This window comes from Archocentrus centrarchus, chromosome 14 (assembly GCF_007364275.1).
Source record: "Archocentrus centrarchus isolate MPI-CPG fArcCen1 chromosome 14, fArcCen1, whole genome shotgun sequence".
Classification (NCBI taxonomy): Eukaryota; Metazoa; Chordata; class Actinopteri; order Cichliformes; family Cichlidae; genus Archocentrus; species Archocentrus centrarchus.
This window is the reverse complement of record NC_044359.1, coordinates 3,408,456-3,426,748: the sequence shown is the minus strand read 5'-3', so window position 1 is coordinate 3,426,748 and position 18,293 is coordinate 3,408,456. Positions and strand designations below refer to the sequence as shown.

At 45.0% G+C, this 18,293-nt stretch overlaps 1 protein-coding gene and 3 non-coding genes across 4 annotated transcripts; all 4 read right to left on the bottom strand.

Moving 5' to 3' along the window:
* Window positions 1-569: 569 nt before the first annotated feature.
* On the bottom strand, window positions 570-17,407 carry LOC115792496 (rap1 GTPase-activating protein 2-like). The gene is made up of 21 exons (XM_030747052.1): window positions 17,212-17,407; window positions 16,131-16,163; window positions 15,330-15,557; window positions 15,138-15,241; window positions 13,339-13,417; window positions 13,003-13,056; window positions 12,827-12,910; window positions 10,783-10,883; window positions 9,425-9,554; window positions 8,420-8,575; window positions 7,943-8,014; window positions 7,777-7,863; window positions 5,803-5,949; window positions 5,141-5,245; window positions 4,895-4,986; window positions 4,452-4,556; window positions 4,245-4,341; window positions 3,865-3,922; window positions 3,708-3,778; window positions 3,447-3,480; window positions 570-3,072 (listed from the first exon to the last, which is right to left on the bottom strand). The coding sequence occupies exons 1-20, from the start codon at window positions 17,236-17,238 to the stop codon at window positions 3,469-3,471; spliced, it is 1,842 nt and encodes a 613-aa protein (XP_030602912.1). The 5' UTR covers window positions 17,239-17,407; the 3' UTR covers window positions 570-3,072; window positions 3,447-3,468.
* trnad-guc (transfer RNA aspartic acid (anticodon GUC)) lies at window positions 7,405-7,476 on the bottom strand. The gene has a single exon. It is a non-coding gene; the product is annotated as a tRNA-Asp (tRNA).
* On the bottom strand, window positions 13,180-13,252 carry trnav-uac (transfer RNA valine (anticodon UAC)). The gene has a single exon. It is a non-coding gene; the product is annotated as a tRNA-Val (tRNA).
* On the bottom strand, window positions 16,886-16,958 carry trnav-uac (transfer RNA valine (anticodon UAC)). Its single transcript has one exon. It is a non-coding gene; the product is annotated as a tRNA-Val (tRNA).
* Window positions 17,408-18,293: the final 886 nt, after the last annotated feature.

Genomic DNA, 18,293 nt, shown 5'->3' with positions numbered 1-18,293 from the left:
CAAATGTCTAAAATAATTTAAATAAATTAAGAGTAATAAAATATTAAGAATAAATATCTAAATTAATAAGAAAAACAAATAAATGTCTTTGTCTAAATTTAATTCTAAATAAATACATTTCTACATTTTAAAAAAATGCAATGTCCATAGAAGTCTCTACATGAAAAAGTATTCATGTCTAAATAATAAGGAAAAGCAAAAAAAAAGGCCTGAATAAATAAATATGTAAGAAAAAGTGTTCATGTCTAAAAATAATCTAAAAAATGTAAAAGAAAGAAAAAAGTATTAATGTCTAAATAGATAAATGTATTACTAAATAAAGAATAAAGGGACCATGATAAAATAGTAAAATAATGTCAGAATTCCAAATAATAAATAAATAATAAGAAAGGATTAAAAAACAGAACTAAATAAAAATGTATGATAAAAACATGTATTTGTCCATTTAACAGCAAAGTTTGATTTCTTTAAGGATTAAACTTTTTATTTTGCTTTTTTATTTACTTGACTGTTTATTTATGGATCATCAGCTATAAATATGCAAATAAACTAGAAACCATGGAGAATCATACAAAGAAGAAAAATAATAAATTATTTAACTAATCCAAAAAGAACAAAGAAGAAAATAGAAACAATTTCAATACTTTTTGGTGTCTCCTCTGAACTTTAACCTCTGGCTCTGAATCTCCAACTGCGCATGAATGCAACGTAACAGGTAGCACAGCTGGTTTCAGTGTATGTGAAAAACTTTGGGATTATTTTTGTGTTCAATTTGTGTAGAAAAAAATTAATGCGGAGACTAAAAATAAATCAGGTTTATTGATTTTAGTGTTCGGCTGAAAAATCGAATCACGACGGAAAGAAGCTTCATTCATGTGCCGACATCAAATTTGTGTTTTTCTCCAAATGTTCAGTTTTACAGAACACGCGCGCGCGCGCACACACACACACACACACACACACACACACACACAGGATCACATCAATGAAACAAATACTTTATATCAGACACACACAGTGACACCATTTTCCAGAAAAGCAGAACTTTTATTTTGAAAACTTGAACTCAGATGTGCTTCTGGTGGAGGGCGTGAACACAGACAGGTTAGTGCAAATGTCCATCAGTCCTGATCCAAACACCTCCAGCAACTCCATCTCTCTGAGGGCTGCCCTGCAGTTGTTGGGTGGATGCTTTCTGTCTGATCTCAGAAGGTTAAACTCTGCCTGTGTTCAGGAGAGGGAGGAAGCACCTGCATCCCTCTGAAGGACACAGAGTTTACCTGGTGGGCGTTCAGTGATCTCTGCAGCAGGAACCTCCACACGCTGCACCACTGTGGCTTTAATCTTCTGTTCCTCAGTAAAAGGACGATTCTTTATCAGGTGCATGAACTTTAAAAACCACAGAGTTTGAAAGTCGAGCACATGGACAGACGAACCAGCTCTGAAAGTCAAAATGGACCCTTCTCTTCCTCATTGCTTCCTGTCATGGATCCCCTGTTCCAGCGTGGGCGTTCATATCAAACAAAGGTTCTAATGATGAGCTCAGCATATGTTCAATGATCCCTGTAAGCCTGAAGCTCAAAACATGCAGTTCATCACTGTTTTTCTGCTTCTGGAGCTGCATGATGTCACAGAGAGAGGATGCCCTTATACGGCACAACCCCCCTGCCCCCAACAGATCTGTTTGTGACGAGCAGCCAATCAGGAGAAAACTCTCTTAAAGTGGGACAAACCTGTTTCCCCCGTTAGTTGATTCTTTTTCTCTATTTTCAGACATTTAATTGAATAAATACAGTTTAATAAAATCACAGTGAAAACATCTGCCAGCTGCAGCCTCTGATATTCACAGAACACAAATCTGAAACACAATTATGGAGCTCAATCAGACAAAAAATCAAAATCAAAATCAAACTATTGAAAACTGACTCAAACAGCATGAGGTGACCTCAGATCTTTATGTGAACCTGGTTGGTGGAGCTCAGGTGATTCCCTCTGAGCAGGTGTTCCCTTGCTAACCTGTGTGTGCGCTCTTGTCTTTGTGTGTTTGTGTGGACACATTTTGGTGAGAACCCAGCACAGTGATGATTTTTTGATCATAAAAGCCACATTTCCACCACAGGAACTCTCCTCAAGGACCAGGAACCTGTGGAGGAACCAACCATGTCTCTAAGAACAGCACAGTGCCGGTGAGAGGAAAAGCCAGGTCTGAGGACCAGTTATTGAACAGGGTTGAAAGCAGGAGTTTGGAGTGAGTCCCAGGGAAAAACACTGTATCAGGATCTGTGGACCAGATCACTGGTGATTTCTTGTGGTTGCCCTGTCGATAGCTGTGGTGGCAGCTCTTTGCCGCCGGCATCAGTCTCAGTTTGGTCGAAAAGCTTGGAAGCAGTTCTAGACTGAGCATCAGTTTGAGGAGCCTTGCTAGCAGAAATCTGGGTGCTTTCCATGGTCATGCCTCCTGTGGGAGGTCCTTCAGGCATTTCCAACCGAGAGGAGAGCCCGAGGCAGACCCCATAAAAACCCAGAGAGAGAAAGTCTCTCAGCTGGCTCGGTAACACCTCGGTGTCCTCCTAGAAGAGCTGGAGGAGGTGGCTGAAGAGAGAGCTGAGCATTCACTGCTGCTCCACGGACCCATAGCAGACAGCTGGATGGGAAAACGGACACCCTCCTGCTCAGGAAAGCTCTTTCCTGTTTCCTCCCCTGCTGCTCACACAGTGAAGGAGTGAGCCTCCTCTTTCATTTATTACATTAAATGAATCACAGGAATCAAACAATGAAAGTTCTGTTCAGGATTTTGCTGTAAAGCGACTAAAAATGAAATTAAGTGTTCAGTGTCACACACACACGAGAGAGAGAATGGATTCATGCTCATAATAACAGAAAACGTGTTCTTCAAAATGATTTTATGGTTTTTACAGAAGATGAGACGATGGTGAGGAACAACAACAGGAGAGAGCTGCATTCAGGGTCCTCACAAAGACAGAAAGACGACTACGAGTGTGTGTGTGTGTGTGAGACAGTCCATCAGATGAAGCTCCTCCCCCTCCTCCTCCGAACCTCTGTGATGTTTCTCTGGAAAACAGCGAGACAGACGAGGATGAAACAACAGGAAACCAGCGTCAGCTGCTTCTGCTCTGATCCCGCAGTAACAGCCCGACACACGAGGACAAACAAAGAACACGACGACAATGAGACGGACGGAAAACTGAACACAACCACGACAAGGGCGACGGCGACGGCGGGAACGACAACAAAGGCAGGAAGTAAAAACACAGGAAGCTCCAGGAGGAACTAACTTTCAAAATAAAGCAGGAAGTAAACTAAGGCAGGGCCAAAGAAACATGACATGAACGAACGTGAAAAGTAATAAAGACTTTCTAATTATCAGACGGGACACAGTCACAGAAGCAGCACACACAGAGCTGCAGGCTGATGGAAACACACACCTGTCAGCGGCGTCCTCACAGCTCAGTGTCCCTGCTGAACACACAGAAGGAGGAAGGTTTCACACTCAGCCGGGCTTCACTTCAAATACCAGAAATTTGACAGAAAATACATTAAAAATACGCTGAACAAAAAAAGTAGCAGTGACATCATTGTTTGCTGTTGGAGGGCCGGGAGGCGCTCAGTTTATTATTCAGACACCGGCAGGTAACACCTGCTCAGGTGCTGATGTTCTCACTGTGAGGAGACGAACACAGACTTACTGCCGCCGAGTGGCTCAGCTTGTCGAAGCGAAACTTGAGGTTGGATCTGGGCGAGTTTTTATTTTTCGTCTCTGAGAGAGAAGAAAGGAAACGAGAGGTGAGAGCGGGTCCGGAGAGAGCAGAGAAACGGTGGTGGTGTGTGGGCAGCAGACCGGACCTGTGGGGCTGCGACAGACGATGAGCGGCGCCGAACTCTGACCCCCCACCATCGCAGCCTGGCAGACACAGACACAGAGAGGACAGATTATCATGAGGCCTGCCGGCTGGGTGGGAGCATGAATCAGACATCAGGACGTCACCAACAGTGAGAGGCAGCGGTCCTCTCAGAGAGCTGCACCTCAACACAAAGAGTCACAGAGGGGAGAGATGAACCTGACTCTGGGTCTTCCCTCTTCATCATCACCTGTCTCAGGCACGTCTTCACCTGGAGAACTTCATCATTAAAAGCATCCAAACCTGTGACCCACCCAGGGTTGGACTGGCTGCCTAAAGCTTACACTACAACCGAAAAAAAACACCGGTGTTTTCTAGCTTCACCTGTCTCACCAGGTGTGTGTCGTCAGCTGGGATGCTGAAGCTGCAGGTGCTGGATGTCGACCTGGAAATCTTACTGCTCTCCTTCTTCACGTGAATCCTGTGAATAAACAAATACCTGATGATGTTTCACAGTAAAAACTGAAAAATCAGCTCCTGTCTCCTGAACTCTGCTTTAATTCTTACTGCCGCTGCTTCTGTTGCACACACCTGTCCCGCTGCCCCGCCTCTGGAGAGCTGGGATTGGACGGCAGCTCCGGCCTCACCTCCAGCGTCGGGTGGCAGCCGTCGAAGCTCCTCTGCTCGCTGAAGAGGCTGATGGAGTCGTGACAGAGACAGAAGGAGGCAGAGTTAACGTCCTGCAGTCAGGTAGGAGCTCTTAGCAGACCTTTAATGAACAGGATGTTGGCCTCCACTGAAATTCACTTTATCATTTCATTCAGTACATAAGAAGGCCTGAAGGCTCCCACTCCCACAGCAGACCCACTGAGACCTCATTCCAGCAGCCAATCAGCATACCAAAGGTAGTGATCTGTGTGGGTGGGCCTCTGCAGCAGTGCTGATGTGCAGATTGGTGGGTTTGAACTGTACTGTCCAGGTGGAGGAAGTTTTTACCAGGTTTAAAGGAGCCTCACTGCTGAGGGAAGCCTCACCTCCTCTGGCTGTGCTTCTCCGTCTGACTGTCGACGCTCAGCAGGCGAGGAAAAAGTCCCGAGCGCCGCTTCACGGGAGACTTCACGTTACACTGACAACAAAAAGACTCCAGCTGTTAATGGGAAGCTGCACAGTGACAGCAGCTGTTTACAGATGTGATCACACAGCAGAGAGCAGGAACGGAGGAGAACCCAGCAGAAGAACCCAGCAGAAGAACCCAGTAGAACCCGATCGTTATTTCTCACCTCTACATTCAGGTGTGCCAGACCCCCCCCACTCAGACTGGTGGGGAGCCCCGCCCCGCCCCTCGACATGGTCTCCATGGAGACGCTCCGCCCTCGCATCGCCCTCTGAGATGGAGGAAGTGACATTTAGAACTGTCGCTGGACACCTGACTTCTTCCTGTCCTTACCTTTCACAATAAAAGGCTTGTGACTGAAACTCTTAGTAAGTGGTTCCCAAAGTCAAGAGTGCTGCGGCACCCTTACCCCCCCCCCCCCCCCCCCAACACACACACACACACACACACACACACACACACACACACACACACACACACACACACAATAAGCCTGCCTTTACTCTCATCAAAGTGCAACAGAAAGTGATCGATTTCCTTGAAAAAACACCAACTGTTGGCTATAAATTGCTAATGCTACCCAGTCATATGTAAAGTGCTAATAATGGACCCACACTGGGACACAAACTTCAATACAAGAGCAGCAAATTTAGGTCAGAGTAATGAGTAATAATACAAACTAACCACCTCCTGTTACCGGCTTGAATTCTCTTTTTGTATAAATAAGCACATTTATATAAATATGTAACTTTGTTTGTGAGAACTGAGACAGGTGGAATAAAACATCAAGAAGAAGACAGACAAGTTTCTGAAGAGGTAAAAACTCACTTTGATGGACTCCAGCAGTCCTCCGTGGGCGTGTCCGTTCTCACCTCGCCCCTCCTCCTCCAGACTGCATGTTAATCCCAGCATGCTCTGGGAGCGTGCCTGCAGCTCGTCGTGGAGGCTGTCCAGCAGGGCGGCGCGGGTTCGCTCCTGATGGAGACGCACAGAATCTCATGAAAGTTCATCGGTGGGATTTCAAAGAATTCTCTTACTTCTCTAAAATGCAGGAGGCGTTCAGAGGCGTTCAGAGGTGTGGGAGAGCTCTGAACAGGTGGGCCAGGTTTACTGCCTGCACCACCGTCTGAGGAGCGGCTGTCAGGATTCACTGAGGAGGTGCCGAGAAAAGTTATCCTTGGACTTGACTCTGCTGTACATATATATATATATATATATATATATATATATATATATATATATATATATATATATGCAGGCGTTTCACTCAGAGAGTGAGTCTGTGGAGGCGAGTTTAATGAATCATATAAACACAATTACTGTGTTACTTTCCAGAGACAAATGCAATCACAGAGAGTGCAACATTTGCCACTGATGGATGTCTCAAAGCTGTGAGCAGGATTTGCTTCTGTCTTCTCTTCATGCCAAATCTTTAAAAAAGCACCTCGATTATAAATTAAATGTATATAAATACAATAGGACTGAATTAAAGCTGAGACCCACAGTAATGCTGCTAACACAGCAGAATGTACTGTGTGTATGGGGGTGGGGTGGGGGGTGTTCCGGCTAAACAACATGACAACATTTCTGCACAGAGATCTTTAATCAGCAATACACACACACACACACACACACACACACACACACACACACACACACACACACACACACACACACACACACAGAGCTCCCTGTTTTTGTCTCTACGTTGCTCCTGTGTGAGATCTGCATCCTGCTGTGTGTCATTCAGCACATTTTGCAGGAACACATACACAAATGTCCTGATGAGCAGGTGTGCTCGAATCATTACAGTTTACGTGGTGCAATAAGGAAGAACAACACGACCCCTGCAAACTGTTGTTTGTTCACAGGACCTGTTTGCCGCCTGCAGGTTGCTGCGAGTCACATTCTTTCCTTTGACTTTAATAAACATCTGCAGCCTCACACAGCATGCATAAAAACCCAGAGCCATGCAGGCGTTTATGAACGCAACACAGCAGCGATAACGTCTTCAGCACGTGGGTGAGTCAGTGTCTGAGGGGCAGTAATGTCAGGTGCTGTTCTGCAGGCCAGCTGTCACACGCTGATTAAATGGTAAATGGACTACTTCTTATATAGCGCTTTTCTACTCAGTATGAGCACTCAAAGCGCTTATACAGCCTGTTTGCATTCACCCATGCACTCTCATTCATACAAGCACTTCCATTTTTACGAAGCTAAGTGCTTTTTTTAATTAACTAACACTCACACGCATTCATACTCCGACAGAACGGTCGGAGAGCAACTTGGGGTTAAGTATCTTGCCCAAGGATACATTGGCATGTAGCCTGGAGTAGCCAGGATTTGAACCGCTGACCTTCCGATCAGCAGGTGACCTGCTCTACCTACTGAGCTACCCCTAAACCCAAGGCAGCAGTCACAGCCAAAACACTCCCCGTCGGGGAATCGAACCCCGGTCTTCCGCGTGACAGGCGGAGATACTGTCCACTATACTAACGAGGAAATCTGATTATTGAGCACACTTGTTTTCAATAATCCTGCACACTCATCACACAGTCCAACAACACCTAACGGCGTTCACACTTTTATCTAAAACATATTGATTCTCCTTCAGCCTCCTGTCGCTGATCGCTGAGTTATATTTGTGAACAGATTACATCATCTGCTCGTTACTGAGACACTAATTTGTGCTGCTCACTGTTGGCAGATCACTCACAGAGTTTTCCACTGCAGTCGGCCCCGTTATGCTAAGTGTTTGTGGGCTTTTAGAAAGCAACAAACGGCCATCCGGTGTGTTTCTACCTCCAGTCGGGCGAAGCGGTCGCTCTTGTAGCACGCCAGCTCTGCGTTAATGAGTTTGGTGAGAAGAAACTCTCTGAACTCTGGACCCTGAAATACGAATGACAGCAGATTTAATCACAGCTCTCAGATCAGTCTCATGTTTATATGGGACGTCCAGCAGCCTCACCTTTTTAAAGACAGCTGGGTTTGGGAGGGGCGGGCCAAACGGCGGTACGTCCTCTCGTGCTGTGACGGAAACCTGTCAATCAAAACAGTTTCTACTGTCACTGATGGAACGAAAGCCCATCAGATCCTCATCATCCACTAACCCGCCGAGCCATGAAGGATAATCCAGGCTTCAGCTCCACTTTCCTCACATTTTAGCAGCTGAACATCTTCAGCAGACATGAGGAGGTTTTATTTATGTGACAAAGCAAAATTACATTAAAACTCTGCTTTGCCACAAATAACATTCATTCCCAGCGGCTCCATCCAATCCTGCTTCAGTTTAATCACAGACGAAGCTGAGAGGAACAGAATGAAACTGTGTGTCATGAAGACCCGCTGGGAGAACCTGAGAAAATTTCATACAACAAACTCAAAAAAAACAAACAAAAAAAAGCTGGAAAATGTATGAGACCTGCTGGTGGATGCTGGTGAGTACCTTGTAGGAGGTGTTCTTGGAGCACAGCTCCTCCACCTGCACCAGGATGAAGGCGTGGAGGAAGTTAGAGGCAATCATGTCTGGGACAAAGGGCGTGGCCTCTTCTTGAAAAACCACCGCCACGATGTCATTTCCTATGTGTCGTTTCCTCTGCAGCTGAAGGACAGAGTCACAGAGTCCTGTCACACTGCTGCACCTCATGTGATGTTACATAAACTTCTACTGGTTTATAAAGTTTATAAATGTACAACACTGACTTCAAACTCCTTCTCTCACACTGGTAAATATAAACCTGTTGGTGTTTCCTCTCAGTGGTGCTTTATTTGTTAATGGAAGGACAAACACTGCATATAAAGTTATCCAGTGAGAAACTGAACCAATCACACAGTCTGTGTGGATCCAGGCAGCAGCCTCCTGGGTAAAAGAAACAAAACACTGGAGCTCCAGAACCTGCAGTTCCTCTGCCGTCCAGCAGAGGCGCCATGGTGAGTCAGTCCCCATAGACTCCCATGTTAAAACTTTCCAGCAAAAATACAAATGTTTACAGACTTTTTTTTTTAATAACCCACCTGTTTAAATTAGATTAAGGCTTATAGTTTGCATTATAAGGGGTGTGGCCTCTTTGACTGACAGGTGGCTGCAGCTAACTGGACCATGTTTGTGCTGCTGGTGTAGACTGAGGTGTCGTAATTGTGGGGAGAGAAATGCTCTCTGTGCAGGTGATGGGACTTCCTGTTGCAGGTATGTGCCTTAAAGTGAGCCAACCTGTTCTGAGCTCCTGCCAAACCATCTGCTGCTAACCTGACGGGTGTAGCTGCTGTCTCTCTCGTGTGTGCTGTTTTTCATGCCGCTTTATGTTGAGTCACAGCTCATCCTCCTGTTTTCATGCTTCATACCGTATGGTGCTGGAACATGCTGAGTCATGTCATGTGATGCTCTGCCATGCTGAGTCATTCTGTGTTCTGTTTTGCTGCATCGCTGTCACGCCGTCTTCATGCTGCCTACCTGCTGGGCGTCTCCCTCGGTGAAGGGCAGTTTGGTGGACACGTGGAACATGATCTCCTGCTCTCGGTGGACCGTGTAGACAGACTGAGACCCCGTCTGACCATGAGACACGTCCAGACCCCCCCGAAACCTGCACACAGGGAACAGGGACCCATCAGTCCGCAGCTAACCTGCTTTAAGGTTAATAAAAGCTATTTTCAGTTTTGGAGTAAATAAGAGAGATTCAGCCATCTGTGATGATGTAAGAGCTGGCTCCTCTCCTGATTTATTTTGGTTTCTGTTGTGCAGATTGTTTGTTAAGAAGCTTAATCTTTTTATCTTTGTTTGATGGGACCAATAAAGCTGAAAACACAAACCATTTAAATCTGACAGGGAACAGAAGGAAGCAGGCATGAGCTGTAACCTAACCTCTATTTAAACATCAAGTCCATGAACATATTATAATAATACCCAGAGTAACAAATGCTATTATTATTTTACTGCAGACAAACAATGAAATAACAATAACAGTGTTTAATAATCATGTTATAAAATGTTAATACTGATGTTGTCTCAGAGTCTCAGTTTGTTGAACTCTTTTTGGGCCAAATATTTCTGAAAGCAGACTACTTTCATCACTCTCTCTGTGTGTGTGTGTGTGTGTGTGTGTGTGTGTGTGTGTGAGTGTGTGTGTGTTGTTTGTTTTGGGGTCTTTTTTTGTCTAGTTTTGGGTAAAATGAAACTCCTCTGTGCCTGTGTGTCTTCTGGCTGCTTCACCATCAGATGTGAAGAATCATCAAGCAGCTTCAGAAGAACCTTTGAGAAGAACATGAACTTATTTTTCCAGCATTAAAAAACAAATTTAATCTCAGCAGAGCAGCTTCACACTGTCATTAAGCCTTTAATGCCAGGTGATCGCCGCTGAAGTGCCGGTTCCCTGCCGGTTCCCTGCCCTTACAGCTGATTAAGACGTAGCTTATCAGCGCTGAGCCAGCTGATCAAAGAAACTTTGATCAAAGGAACTTTGATCAGCTGGCTCTTTGCCGTAACTCCACGACCCTTTTTGTCCTATCAGAAAAATTCAAACGGTTCCTGAAAGCTCAGAAATTGCACTTCACATTCATATGGGGGTGTTACGGTATTTGTTGGGAGAAGTCCACAAACGGTGGCAATTTTGAAGTACGTTGTGTTGCGCTTGACATGTTCAGAGGTATAAGGTTAATATACCGTATATAAATGACAGTGTCATCAGCATGGAGGTGTATTTTCTCTTGAATATAATTGCCCAAATCATTTAGAAAATCAATAGACTCCAACATGTACATTTATTTTACATAAATTTACATAATAATTTTCAGCTTTGTCTCGTTGTCTCTCACCCTTTGAAGTCCTGCAGGTCGACCGTGTCTCCCAGCAGCTGCAGGAACTCTGTGAACGCTGGTGTCTCTTCGTTATTCCTGAACAGCTCTTCCTCAGATACCTGATGGACAGGCAACAGCCCCATCAGACTCACAATATGCAATCCCAGCCATCACATCCATCACAGGTGGGAAACTACCTTCAGATGTGAAGTGCATATTTAATGTTAAAGAACAAAGGACTGAAATTTGGAGCTGATTAAACATGATGGCGTACTTTAAAAAATATTCCTGGCTAATATTTTGTTCATGAATAAAAACCTGAAAGTGCTGATATCATCAGTAAAGTCAAAAACATTAACCACTGCTGAGCCATTTTAGCATCTTAAACCACACCTGCGGTACTTTTCATACACACCTCTTTAGGTTTCAGTGTATATGTTTTCAAGATGGCGGCGCGCACAGACGCAGCGGCTCATGGCTCTTCCTTTCGGTGCTCCTTTTTCTACATTTTGTATTTTTTTATTTTTCATTTTCGACACCCATCAGTTTGCATATCGTGCAAACAGATCCACAGAGGACGCCATCGCTGTAGCTCTCCACTCTGTGTTGAGCCACTTGGAGCAGCAGCAGAGCTACGCTCGCATGCTCTTTGTGGATTACAGCTCAGCGTTCAACACAATCATCCCGGACATTCTCACCACCAAACTGCACACCCTGGGCCTCCCCCCTCTCACATGTTCCTGGATCAAGGACTTCTTAACCAACCGGCCCCAGACTGTGAGACTTGGCCCCCATCTCTCCTCCACCCGCACACTGAGCACTGGCTCCCCACAGGGCTGTGTGCTGAGCCCCCTCCTGTACTGCCTCTACACCCATGACTGCAGTCCGGCCCACAATAACAACCTCATCGTCAAATTTGCTGACGACACCACAGTGGTCGGACTCATCTCAAAGGGAGATGAGGCAGCTTACAGAGAGGAGGTCTTGAAGTTGACAGCCTGGTGTTCAGAGAACAACCTGGTACTGAACACCATGAAAACCAAAGAGATCATCATCGACTTCAGGAAGCACAGGACTGACCCAGCTCCCCTCTACATCAACAGCGAGCGTGTGGAGAGGGTCCACACCTTCAGGTTTCTTGGTGTCCTCATCTCTGCTGATCTCTCTTGGTCAGATAACATCACAGCTGTTATCAAGAAGGCTCAGCAGCGACTTCACTTCCTGAGGGTCCTCAGGAAGAACAACTTGGACTCAAACCTGCTGCTGACCTTCTACCGCTCATCCACTGAGAGCCTGCTGACGTACTGTATCACAGTATGGTACGGCAGCTGCACTGAGGCAGACAGGGTCAGGCTTCAGAGGGTAGTCAAGACAGCACAAAGAATCGTTGGCTGCCCTCTCCCCTCCCCGATGGACATCTACACCTCCTGCTGCATCAGCAGAGCAGGAACATCATCAAGGACAGCTCACACCCTGGCTTTGACCTCTGACCTGCTGCCCTCTGGCAGGAGCTACAGGAGCATCAAAGCCAGAACAAACAGACTCAAGAACAGTTTCTTCACCAGAGCAATCACCACCCTGAACTCACACACTCACCCACCGTAACTGTGCAACACCCACATCTCTGTGCAATATTATATTATTTATACTGAACAATATCTATCACTCTTATATTGTGTAATATCCAATATTCATTCACTAGTGCATTACTCACCATCTTCATTATATGTATATACTTATTTTATTTTTTACAGTGTATATATTTTTATGCATTGTTTTATTTTCTGTATATTTTCAAGAGTTCTAGTTTATATTTTAGAAAGTGTGAATTTCTACTGCATGGAAGTGAACAGAAGTGGCCCTTCAGTCTCTTTGTACATTCTGTATAATGACAATAAAGGCAGTCTTTTCTTTTCTATTCTATTCTATTCTATTCTATTCTATTCTATATATAGACCTGACAGATTCACTGAATTAGTCCATAAGTGGGAAAGAAGGAGGGAGATTGAAACAAAGAGCCATTGGATGGACCATAAGGTGTACAGAGTCAGTGAGTTGGTACCTGTCCAAATCTCTGGTAAATGACTCCAAACTTGAAGGTGTTGTTCACCTCGTGCTCATCATAGTTCACTATTAGCTGAGACGCCTGGAAACACAAAGACAGACAAAATCAGCCCACCATCATGTTCTCTGTCATTCAGCAGAAAAAGCCCAGGTGTGCCTTAAGTCTGAGTTCACCTTTGGGTAGAGGATTGGACTGAATCTTAAACCTGCCGCTTCATCGCACAGCAACTGCAGGAGAAACATCCCACAGACAAAGAGAACTGAGGTTACAGTTAGAACGATGCTCACGCTACAAAACCCACAAACAGCTACAACCACAGTGGGTTTAGAGTCCAACTAAAAGAAACACATTAGCTCCACTGGGGATTGAACCCAGGACCTTCTGCGTGTAAAGCAGATGTGATAACCACTACACTATGGAACCATAGCACACCTTCTAGGTTATTGAAGTGGAGTAGAATTTAAGACTTTGGCTGACCCTGTCTCTTCTGTGGTGTTTGGTGTGCTTACCTTGGCCAGCTCCGGTACGCTGGGGATGTCCGGCAGCTCTGCCAGAGATAATCTGTGGTAGATGCTTTTCATCCGAGATCTGAGAAACAGGAGAGACGTGGGAAACTAGAGTTACTCAAAGTCTGAGAATAAGTCCTTAAATACTTGTATATTTCTTATAAATCACTGATTCACTGACACTGGGTGAGTTCAGGATGAATCCCAGATTTGACATTAGAAAAATCTAAAATGCTTATTTAGAGATTCCTGAAGGAAAGCCTGGATTACCAACAGGGCAAAGCTGAGAACCACATGAGTCTAACTGAGTGTTCAGACCAATCTGAAGCCAGGATTTTACTCTCATTACTTCTGTGTATACAGTCAGTTGAACTCTTTTGGACCATTTCATAAACCACAACATAGGAGGAACAGTCCAATCCACAGCTGGAATTTAATCACAATGACATATTTCTCTTTGCCTCCTGCTTCTCGTTGCAGCTTAGATTTCGTAACAGTCATGCTTTAAAAAGTCTTTGCTTAGCACACCGCTCACAGTCACATTCGGACACTTGGTCAGGACCCCTTAACCAGGTAGCAAATAATGTTTGGCCCACACGTGGACCACAGCTGCAGTTTTCTTCGATCCCACGTATTGGGGTTGTCACCTTGGAGGTAATCCTGACATGCCAGGACATGTTTGTGAGTCACTGCCCCACCCTACCATCTGTTCAACAGCCAGTGGTAGCCCCTTAACTGGCCAGGGCCCGCTGACGGGCCGTTTGTAGTCCCTTTTATATGGCAGGCTAGACCCTCCCATTTTTATTGACACCTCATTCGGCCAATCATGTAACTGGCTGCACCAAATCACCTGACAAAGCTACGTGATGCCCTCTGAGTATCACTGGCTCTAGCAAACCCATTTCTTAACATGATTGGCTGAATGAGGTGTCAATCAAAATGGGAGGGTCTAGCCTGTCATATAAAATGCACTTCATTCGGCCGGCAGACCAGCCGCGGCCAGTTAATAGGCTATGAAATGGGTTTTTCAGAGCCAATAATAACCAGAAGGCGTTATGTAGTTTTTGTCAGGTGATTTTTTTGCTGCCAGTTAAGGGTTAAACAGATGGTAGCTGCCTGCAACACCTACTGTCAAGCACCCTATAATGGAGTCCCGAGATCCCTCCCCAGATGATTTAACCACCATTCACACCTTGACCCCTGTGACCTTAATGACTCAATTCAATTCAATTTTATTTATATAGCGCCAAATCACAACAGACGTCGCCTCAAGGCGCTTTACTCAGATGATGGAGGAGTAGGACAACGACTCACAAGAACCTAAAAGAAGTCCAGTTGCTGGATAGTCCTGAAACCTGAGGTGTGATAAGTGGTTAATGTTGTTGCATCAATGAAGAATGAATGAAAACAAAACATTGACTTGAAATTCTTCTCTGGAAGTTGTCGTCCGTCCACCCCGCCGGCCTTCAGTTGGCTCTTATACATCTTCAGGACCAGCATCTGGGTTGTGGCTAAACTTGAAATTTATTTATAAAATCTCTATTTTAGTTTCTCCTAAAAATTCGCACCAGTGAAGCACCACACTGGCTCTGACTCATATGAGAGCAGCAGCTTTGTAGGTGGACTCTGAGTCAAAATATACTTTTAGCACCTGATTTATTTTAGCTCACACTGACCTCATTTGGTCTTTTATCAACTTCATTTCTTTAGAAGAACAGAAGGCTGCTACCAAGACTTATCTTCATTATCAAATCATTCTGGTTATTTTGGGAGCATCAAATGGTAAAAAAAAAAAACCCAACCTGATGATAACGTGGAGGTACTCGTGCTCCTTCTCCGTCTCGTGTCTCACAGACAGCAGCAGATTTCCCACGCTGCTGGCCGGGCACGAGAAGTTTAAATGCTCCTGAAAAACAGAGAGAGTGACGTTAACCAATCAGGTGGCAGGAAATATGGAGAATGGCTTTAACACGGAAAGACCGTCAAAACCTCACCCTGCCCAAGAAGTGCTTCCTGTACGCCCGCGCAGCCTCATTGAACTCATCCAGCCGGTACCCATAATCCCCTGGGGGGATGCCTTCCTCTTGTCCTCCTTCCTCCTCCCCCACCTCCTCCTGCCCTCTGCCCTCTACAGAGGGAGGAGGAGCCTCAGGATCCTCGATCCAGTAACCTCCAAACTCAGGCAGGATCACCTGAGGATACGGCCCCCCCCTCTCCAACACCTGGAACACACATTTATGTTACACCTGCTCAGAGGTGGGATCTCCTCACCCACCGTCTCCACACCTGTACGTTTGACTTTTGTTCCTATTTGATTATTTGTTGCCAAATGATTACCAGCCTGCTCGGGTTAGTTATTGATCAGTTATTAATGAAAACACAGAAGAAACTTTCTTTGATGGGCCAAAGGTTCATATTATGAGATCAATGTATGCAAAAGTAATTCCTCACACTTCACCCAGCACTCACGCTGCCTGTTGGCAGGCTTCCAGCAGCCAGCCAATCAGAAGGAAGTGTGTTTTTAGAGTGCGCGAATTGAACGTTTGTTTTTTCAACGGTGAATCATATAAAGGTGGTCCAGAGGAGACCCTGCAGTCTGGTTTTTCTCCAAGATTGCAGGGTCTTTACTAAAAAGTGCTTTAAGATGGCAGCTGCTGTCAGCTTGGCATCATATAAATAAAGATGAGAAAGCCTTCCTCTCTCTGCTTTTTAAAAAATGAGCTGCTCTGTTATCTGAGGTGTGTTAAAATGTTTGTGGCTTCAGACGAAACCCACGTGACTCCGTTTGGTCTCACCTCCTCGATCCTCGGATAAGGAATGTAGTCATCCTGAAAGAGAAACACGAGACGTCAAACGTGGACACAAACTGAACTGTTTGCATTCATTTACTGAAGACGCCCTTCTGTTACAGTTAATCAGGCTTACACACAAACAGAGAACAAACACACACACACACACCTCTGCACGCTGACATGCAGGTGAGTGCACCACATGAAGGATGAAGCTGAACATGATGCATGAGGCAGAGATTTTATTCAAGCACATTGTTAGTTTATATGTGAGCTACAGAGTTATTAATAATCTTATTATTATGATGTCCAGAAGCTGGAGGTCTGTCACATATTGTTGAGAGAAATGGTTCCCCAAAGATCTCTGAAGGTCTGACTGAGAGCAGCAGAACTTCACCTTCAGAGGCCAGATCTCCGCTACCTTGAAAAGTACTGACACCCTCCCACCTCTCCGCTCACCCTGCATGCACCCATTTACCAACAAGGAGGGGGTTGGTCTTCATCATGGAGACACAGTGAGGAGTCCAGACATCCAGCCTCTTCTTATTTTTCTCCTCCAAAGTTTCTTCTCCTCAGCCTGAGTGAAGGTAATCAGAGCTCCCAGCACGTCTGCCATAATTACACCGTGTTCAGTGTTTGTGGTGCTGCCACTGCACTCTGCATGTGGAAACAACACTGCCAAAATGCTGACCTACAAACTGTAGTTTTAGAGTCTAAGGAAGAGGACCTCTGATTAACCTTCAGGTGAAGAGAACAGCTCATGGTTCCACTGGGGATTGAACCCAGGACCTCCTGCGTGTAAAGCAGATGTGATGCCTCCTACACTATGGAACCTGCTGACAGCATTGGTTAGCTTTAGCAGCTAACATAGCATTCCACCTTCATATCCAAATCTGGTGTCTTCTGTCTTCGGCCTTGCTCTGAAGTCTGGTCATGGTTTTATGGGCTGTCTGCTGTGAGCCTGTTCTCCCTCCTGCTGAATGTCTCAAACCTCTGACAGCACAGACAGTGATGGTCATGGTTATGAACATGAATGAAATGCGGTGATAAAAACAGAGTGTGGATGGATGAGGACAGACAGACGTGCCTTCTGTCTCTGAGGGATCGTCTTCATCTCGGCAGCTTCTGGCACCTGCTGCAGCGGAGTGAGGAAGAGAGGACGGGATGCAGCTATCAGTATGAGAAGCCTGAGTGATCTCCTTCCTGAGAAAAAACACCTGCGGCAGGGCTGAAAACCTACATGACCTCCTTCTGGATTTTCAGTAAACTTGACCTCTGACCGAAACCTGTCATCACGGCATCAGTCTGAAAATCCTACGTCACCTTCGTGGTCACAAAGTTGGGTGTGAAATATGATATAATATTTATTTAATCAGAAGCAGCACAATTTCAAATCCATATTAGTCAAAGCTACACAAGATAAAATCAGCTTCGACTATTTTTTTTTTATTTTTCACTTTCAATCGAACATCTCTGCTAACATACCTTTAACAACAGGAAGAAACGAAATTCTGAATCGTGCAGCCCACACGACTCAGAAACAGCGTGTTTGATTTATCAATTTATTCCAAAAATTAGTGTCCCAAAAATTCCATCCTCGTCACACCTGCAGCAGCTCCAGCTGATACTTTACAGAAGGTGAATTATCCTCTAACTGCTGCATTATTGGGGCTAAACCTTTGAGTTTTAATGGTAACCTGTGCCTGTGTGTGTTTGTGGCATCACAAACTGTGACAGATTCCATGATGTCTTCATTTGTTTAATCAAAAGGAAATTAAAATGCTGAAACAGTGCATGAAAAACTAAGCATGGAGTATGGTGAGACGCAGCCAGGATTGATAATCAAATGCATTGATTAACTGATCATTAGCAGAGTGAGCATCTCTATGAAAGTTTTATCAGTTTGCAGGTCTGCAGGATTCAGGAGTGTTAACACAATGTTACAATCTTCCTATGAATGGATGACCCAGCAAATTCCCCCCCAGGCTCAGACTGAGTGGCCCATGAACTCCTCTGTATACCAATACTGTACATGTGAGGCGTCTGTCCCACAGCTGAAGCTTGGACCTGTGTTTCACAAACTGCTTCTTAGTTTTTGTTAAATAAATAATAACTTGGTGTAAAATGTCACGTTATTGTTCATCTGAGGTTTTTATCTGATTTTAACAC